Source organism: Histoplasma capsulatum, genomic scaffold (genome assembly GCF_000149585.1).
Source record: "Histoplasma capsulatum NAm1 scaffold_1 genomic scaffold, whole genome shotgun sequence".
In the NCBI taxonomy this organism is placed as follows: Eukaryota; Fungi; Ascomycota; class Eurotiomycetes; order Onygenales; family Ajellomycetaceae; genus Histoplasma; species Histoplasma mississippiense.
In genome coordinates, this window is record NW_001813982.1 from 2,308,539 (window position 1) to 2,316,423 (window position 7,885).

Consider the following 7,885-nt stretch of genomic DNA (forward strand, 5'->3'; position numbering starts at 1 on the left):
TCCTTCTGTTCGCTCGGAGACCAATGTATAGATTCTTCGTCCCCCCCCACTTATGGTGTATTATGGTTCATTTGAGACTAGCACTACAGACCCCCCAGTAGTATCGAATGGTTGAGTTTACTTTTATATCCGGGAAGTGGAGTCGCCGCAAGGAGAGTTCCCGAGGCAGATGCATCGCATTCTGGAAGCACCCCGACGCCAGTCTCGCCTTGAATGGATTTTAATGTTGAGGTCATTGACGGCATTGGCGAGATTTTTTTTTACCTAAGCTTACTGGTGTTCCATTTGGCCAGATACGTTCCACACCTTATCTATTCGGAAAGAGGTCATACTCACCTCCAACCCTTCCGTGACGGTGCATAAGTTCTTATGGAAAGCTTTTCCCCCCCCCCCCCCCCCCCCCCCTTTCCTTTTTCACGCTTATGAGAGCAAGCCCAGTAGGAGGGAGGAATATGCATTAACGAAGTGGACATTTATGGGGGGGTGGTACCTGTCACAGATGCTACAGCGCAAAAGACATTAACGTGGTGCCCCTAACTTTTAATTAAGTCTATGGGAAACAGCACTTGTAGGGCTTCAAATTCTCGGTGACTTGCGTCGCTCAACTTCGAATATATGTGGTTTTATTTATTATTATTATTATTATTTATTTTATTTTATTTTATTTTTCGGTAGTTGCTTGCAAGGTTATACATAGATTGATGGATACAACCGGGGAAAAGATGGAAATACGAATAAACCACAGGTATGTTGTGAACAAGCTCTTCCTCCTCCTTGCTCCTTCGTTTGCGTTTGAGTGAAACTTTTCTAGACGGTGTTACCATGTATGATTTTGGGATATTTAAGAGATGCATTTATGAATCGAAACAGTCTTGTGAGTACGGGCTACCATTTTTTTTTTCTCTTCTCCCCTTTTCCCAGCAATCTTCCGTACCGGAGTCTTTAGTTTGTATCCCACCCTTCCTGATCTATGTATGTTTTGAGAACTGTACACGTTGGCCCTTGTGCGCCATAGTATTATTCAGTGTAACCTGTAACTAGCGTCCAACTATGTTTTAGAATGTTGCCTGTATGTATATAAACCACCTACCTCACGGAAACAATGGGTTTAACTTTTCAGCGAACAAAATAAATATAAAAAAAAATAAAGTTAATTAATACATGACTTCTAGCCACCGTCTATATCTGCATTTTACATACAGAGTGCATTTTCTAGTGATAGAGTAGCAGTAAGCCCTGGAGTCCCGTATTAGCTATAAATCCATCAATGTATACATGTACAAGCAGAATGAGGGGGACAAAGGGAATCGTAAACAAAAATCATGGAGGCAAAAAAAAAAAAAAAAAAAAAATCAATATCAATATCAATATCAATATATAGGAAAACACCCATATCTAACGCAAATTTTACATCCTGAAAACTCCAAACTTCGTCTTGGCCTCCTCCGCCCGGCCTCCTAACGCAGCCGCAAGACTCAAACCCAGCACCTTTCTCGTATGTGCTGGCGGAATCACGCCATCATCCCATAACCGTGCGGAAGAAAATATCGACTCCGACTCCGTATCAATGCGCTCCTTCAGCTTCGGATCGGCCGTGCGGCCCACGGCCTCCATGACCGAGGAGAGCTGTTCCGAACCCATCACGCCGATCTTGGCGTTGGGCCACATGAAGAGGAAACGGGGAGAGTAGGCGCGGCCGCTGGTTGCGGTTTGCTTTTGTTAGCTTGTAGGATCTCATTTGGGATTTGCGTTGGGGGGTTTGATAAAACGAGAGGGGATGAAATATAAAGCAAAGCAATAAAAAAAAAGGTTGGTGGGGAAGGGGGGGAGAGAACATACCACATCCCATAATTACCCGCGCCAGCGCTGGAGCCAAACACAACAGTAAATTTAGGAACATCAGCACATGCCACGGCCGTGACGAGCTTAGCTCCATTCTTCGCAATACCGCCCTTTTCCGCATCCGCGCCTACCATGAAACCAGAGATGTTCTGTAAGAATATCAGAGGGATATTGCGCTGAGCGCAGAGTTCAATGAAATGAGCACCCTTAAGTGACGACTCGGAGAACAGGATGCCATTATTCGCAACGATGCCGACCTGCGTGCCGTAGATGCGCGCAAAGCCCGTGACGAGCGTGGTGCCGTAGTCGCGTTTAAATTCGGCAAATTCGCTGCCGTCGACGATGCGGGCAATGACCTCATGGGCCGGGATTTGGCGGCGAAGATTGGTGCCGACGATGCCGGAGAGCTCTGCTGGGTCGTAAAGGGGTTCTTTTATTGTCGAGGGAGCGTTTGATTGTGATGCTGGGTTCGATGGAAGGGCGATTTTCGGCCAGTTGAGATTGGAGATTGACCTGCGGGCAAGGACGAGGGCGTGGGCGTCATCAACGGCGAGGTAATCGGTGACGCCAGAGATGGAACTGTGTAAGCGGCCTCCGCCAAGATCTTCTGCAGATACAACTTCTCCAGTTGCGGCTTTAACCAATGGTGGGCCAGCAAGGAAGATGGTCCCCTGGTTCTCAACAATTATGGACTCATCGCTCATGGCGGGAACATACGCTCCGCCTGCCGTGCATGGTCCCATGACTACCGAAATCTGCGGGATACCCATGGAGCTCATTCTGGCCTGGTTGAAGAAGATCCGTCCGAAATGGTCTCTGTCTGGAAACACGTCTGCTTGATGGGGAAGGTTGGCTCCGCCGGAGTCAACCAGGTAGATACAAGGTAGCTTGTTCTCCTGGGCAATTGCCTGTGCGCGCAAGTGCTTCTTGACCGTGATCGGGTAGTAGGTGCCGCCCTTGACAGTGCTATCGTTTGCTACAATCATACAGGAGACTCCCTCGACCGTTCCAATCCCGGTGATAATACCGCCGGAAGGCACATCTTCGCCAGGGTAAACCTGGTGGCCCGCAAGTGGAGAGAGCTCGAGGAATGAGGTCCCCGGGTCAATCAAGGATGTGACGCGGTCCCGGGGAAGCAGCTTTCCACGAGCGATATGCTTTTCCTTTGCTTTTGGAGGCCCTCCCTTGGCAATTGTGGAATGGAGGTCAGCCATTTTGGCCAAAAGCTCATCCATTTGAGCTGCATTTTCCTTGAAGTTGGCCGAAGAGGTGTCCACAGATGTTGGCAGGACGGATATAGCTGATGCCTGATGTGTGTGCGTGTAATTGGCAATTGATCTTGTAGTCTGACGGGAAGCGATTGCACCACGAGGCCCTGCTACTCGCAATTGGCGGCTGGATGCCAACGCCGTGCGAAGGCTGCGGAGAAGCATTGAGGAGGGAGCACGGATTGACGCAGCCATGACAAGGGGTCAAGTATCAGCAGCGACGGATCGATGATTGAATAAATCTCTACACTGCCATATCATGGCCAACCCGGCAGGAGTTAAAATCAACACGATATGAGAAAAACTTCGCACCTGAGTTCAGTGCTTCGGAAGCTCGTGTCCCGTGACCCGGTGTTGGAGATAGCCGACGGCAACCGCGTCCTTCTGTTTCGGCAGACTAGAAGGTCAATTCTGCCCTGAGCTGGGACACAGCGGCAACCTCTCTTGTCTTTCTTGCTCCTCTCTCAAAAATACTCATCCTTGTGTTAGTTTCGCACGATAATCTTTTGATATGGCGTCTCCATGTCTTCCTCGCATCCTTGGTCGCGCTTCCAGAACTCTTTGCCGGCCACGGAGACAACTGGGCCAGCTTCCCCAATGGCGGGCAGCGTCAACAAAACATCCACAAGGTTTCGTGCCACCGACACATGATGACCTGGTGGAATTGAGAGAGCGGGTTCAAGAATTTACAAGTACGAATATCTTGTGACGTCGAAATTTTAGGCCATTGGGATAGAGGACTAATTCAAGTGCGCTACACAGGAAGAGAGATTCCAGAAGAGGTCGCTGCCCGGACAGATCTCCAGAATAACTTCCCCGCCGAGATGTGGCAGAAGCTTGGAGAAGCTGGGTAAGTGGTTAACATTGGAATAATTAAGTAGGTGTACGCTTTTACTGACATTCCCTTTCTTCTGAACCAAAGGTTTCTAGGTGTCACCGCAGACGAGCAGTATGGTGGCTTGTCAATGGGCTACCAAGCACACTGTGTAGTTTTAGAGGAAATCAGTAGAGCTTCAGGTGCGTATACGTTTCCCGCGACTGAGAATCGTATATATCATGGAATATATACTGACGCTCCGGTTACACTCGATAATAGGCAGCATTGGTCTCTCTTATGCCGCCCACTCCCAACTTTGTGTTAACCAGCTTTCTCTGAACGGCAGCCCGGAACAGAAAGCCAAATTTCTTCCAAGCCTGATCTCAGGACAGAAGATTGGCGCGCTGGCAATGTCAGAGCACTCTGCAGGTTCGGATGTTGTCAGTATGAAGACTACTGCTAAAGCTGTGGATGGAGGGTATCTGCTTAATGGAACAAAAATGTGGATTACCAACGTTAGTACAATATTACTCCCCCTTGTATGTTGCCATCAGTAACGGTGAATAAAAAAATCTGAATTTCTCCTTTTGGTCTCGCACTTTTAGGGCCCCGATGCCGATTATATCGTCGTGTACGCAAAGACGAAGCCCGACCAGGGCTCCAAAGGCATCACTGCCTTCGTTGTTGAGAAAACATTCAAAGGATTTTCCTGCGCTCGGAAACTGGATAAGCTCGGCATGAGAGGTTCAAATACTGGCGAATTGATATTTGAAGATGTATTCGTGCCACAGGAGAATATGTTGGGAGCGCTCAATCGCGGTGTGAAGGTGCTCATGGAAGGGCTTGACCTGGAGCGTCTTGTCCTCAGTGCAGGACCACTAGGGTAAGGGATTTCACCTCATCCAATTTCTACATAAGGTTGAGCCAGCGGGAAGCTGTACTAAAAGCCGAAACACCACGAATAATGTACGCAGCATTTGCTAACTGAATAACCCCGCGCGCTCACGCTCTTTTGTTTTATCTAGGATAATGCAAGCAGCCCTTGACCTCGTGCTACCTTACACCCATACCCGCAAACAATTCGGCACCCCAATCGCTCACAACCAACTCATCCAAGGTAAGCTCGCAGACATGTACACTAAGCTCTCCGCATCCCGCGCGTACACCTACGCCACGGCCCGCCAAATTGATGAAGCCGCTGCGTCCTCCTCGAGCGAGGCAAGCAACAGCGCCATTCGCACTCAGGACTGCGCTGGTGCGATCCTATATGCTGCGGAGCGTGCAACGGAGTGTGCGCTTGATGCCATTCAGCTCATGGGTGGCAACGGATATATCAATGAGATTCCAGCAGGACGGCTTCTGCGGGACGCTAAGTTGTATGAGATTGGGGCGGGGACCAGTGAAATTCGAAGGATGTTGATTGGGAGAGTGTTCAACAAAGAATATTCGTAGATTTTAAATCTAGATGCAGGGGGACTAATTTCATTCATTAATTTTATTTTATGGTTTTTTTTTTTTTTTTTTTTTTTTTTTGCCATATAAATACACATACCGTGGGGCAACTTTCTTTATTAAATTTTTTCTTTTTTTTTCCCCCCCGTCTTGGATACAGTACTAAAATATGTAGTTGATGATTTTCTAGCCTTAACCTTGAGTTTAACTAGATCTAACAATAAATTTAAGATCCAGCAACTAAAAATGGATTATAACCCCTCTAAATACTATTAAATTAACAGATTATTCCGCCTACGCAGTAAGCTAGTTATCTCGTGCCCTTTATGGAAACTCTGATGTCACGAAACCTCAACCAGAACTTTTCCCGGCTCCGTACGACGTATGCTAGCAACTACTGTACCTGCTGCCGCTTTCTTCTGTAACCTCTTTCACAATTGCTTGTCGATATAGAAGTGATTAGTATGTCCCCTTCAATAATTTCCTTCAACTGTTTCCTGCAAGATACCCGACCTCTCTAGATATGTGCTTGTACAGTACATGCATCGCCAAGTTCTGAGCTTAGCTATTCTTGCATCTCTCCACCATCCCCGCTCCTCCCCGACCACTCACACAGGACACCATATATACATACACTGCGAATACTTAGACAAGAAGCAAAGAACAGTAGGAAAGGGAAAAAACTGCGTCCCATTACACCTACTATGTCTGATGACGAGGAGTACTACGATGATGACTTCGATGCTGAATGGTTCTGGTTCGATGAAGGGGACAGAGAGCTTGCGGTCAGTCTCAATTTTCCCACCCATCCCAAAGCCCTCTTCAATCCTTCCTCTCTCAAAAACTATTTGTGTCTTCGTTTATCGAACTAAAGAAAATATCCGGTCGATTCCCTCACTCCTTTGCTCGCGGAGAAGAGGGAATTGTGTGCCATTCTACTTTATTTAGGACGATCTAGCAGCAGGCACAATCCATTCGCCTGTTTACATGGACCAGGGAGCTTATGATGCACTTGACAGCGCATCCGACTGGGACTATTGCACGGACGAGTACTTCGATGACGACCTGTCCATTCTGCACAAGCATGACATTAAACCACAGACACCCTCCAAAGGCCCATCGGTGAGAAAGAAAAATGTGATGATGAAGGGGAATACAATGAAGCAAGGCGAACAACAGCGCGACGACAGTGATAACAAAAAAGATACCAATACCAATTCCTTCTGCCGCATACTTTGGCGGCCCTCAAGCTTCCTGGATGATCAGGGTGAGCTATATGAGCCGGGCAATGGGGAGAAAGTAGCGTTGCTGAAGAATTGGCGGGAGATATTTAAGGATTCACAACCGAAAAGGGACCATAAGCTTCAGAAATATTCTTCTCCTTCTCCTTCTCCTTCCCCTTCTCCTTCATCTTCTTCCCTTTCGCATCTCCCACCACCGTCGTCGTTCTTGAAGTCCGTGACTGGCCGGAAACATCCAGGACGCCCAAGGAAGACAGGAAAGCGGAACGTGGTTGTCGAAAGTGTTGATACGCCTGTATTTGATAACGAGGGGTTTAGTGAGGAAGGGAGAGAGGGAGGTATAGCTGATGGTGACGATGATGGCGAAGACGATGGAGGATATTGTACCCCACCTCCAACCTTTCTATCCGCATCCCAGCAAGGCATTTATGGAAAATCGCAGAAGACAACCACTGGACCATCTCACAGACAAAAGAACAATGGCATGGATCACAATCAGCGCGATGGATCACATCTCAAATCCGTCATCTCAGCCTCAGCACAGGAGGATGACTTAGAATCCATCCCAATCATGGCATCCTCGCCGTCATCGTCAACGGAAAACTCCAAGCAACGCTCCGGTCGTCTTTCCACCTCTTCCACAACAGCAACGTCAATGTCAACACAATCCGCAACGTGGACCTCGCAAAATGGGAAGTGTTCGGGGGAACCCGGTGCTCTGTTCCAAGATGGCTGTAGCAAAGCTAGCGGTTCTCATATTATATCCCCAACCGGAACGGGCAGCTCACCCCCGACTCAGCGTCGTCAAGGGTTGAAACGAAAAGCGTCTAACCCCCCAGAGAGCACCGATGGAGATTACGGTGTGAAGACGAGATCGAAACGAGTCACGAGACAGAAGATGGACAGTGACGCTGGCGATGATAACATTGACGCTCGCGGCAAGAGAAAGACAATAAATAACCGGGAACCACCTCCTAGCAAGTCCAGGTCTTTGCGGCAGAGGAAGAAGTAGTTGTAGAGGTTTTGAAGCAAGGTGATAGGTAATTTTTATCTCCTTTTTCATTTTCATTTTTGACCTCTATGCCGAATATTAGTGAATAGTTTGATCAATGCCCTATCTTGGCCCCACTTCACGATTTTAGCCCGTTTGGGCAATTGACCATTTGTTTAATTGTCGTTTAGTCAAAGAAAGAACACCATCTTCAACTAGCAATTAAGAACAAAGAATCCTATACTCCATTGTTTAAACGTCATAGCTTTGTGGG

The 7,885-nt window shown here is 47.7% G+C and overlaps 2 protein-coding genes across 2 annotated transcripts; one reads left to right on the forward strand and one right to left on the reverse strand.

The window, feature by feature from the left end:
- Positions 1–1,407: 1,407 nt before the first annotated feature.
- Positions 1,408–3,305, reverse strand: HCAG_00676 (methylcrotonoyl-CoA carboxylase beta chain, mitochondrial precursor; the record flags this gene model as incomplete). Its single annotated transcript, XM_001543580.1, has 2 exons — positions 1,408–1,699; positions 1,840–3,305. The coding sequence occupies 2 exons, from the start codon at positions 3,303–3,305 to the stop codon at positions 1,408–1,410; spliced, it is 1,758 nt and encodes a 585-aa protein (XP_001543630.1).
- A 316-nt stretch (positions 3,306–3,621) lies between these two features.
- On the forward strand, positions 3,622–5,379 carry HCAG_00677 (isovaleryl-CoA dehydrogenase, mitochondrial precursor; the record flags this gene model as incomplete). The annotated part of the gene is made up of 6 exons (XM_001543581.1): positions 3,622–3,802; positions 3,873–3,960; positions 4,033–4,127; positions 4,207–4,442; positions 4,533–4,810; positions 4,953–5,379. 6 exons carry the CDS (start codon positions 3,622–3,624, stop codon positions 5,377–5,379), a joined length of 1,305 nt encoding a protein of 434 aa, XP_001543631.1.
- Positions 5,380–7,885: the final 2,506 nt, after the last annotated feature.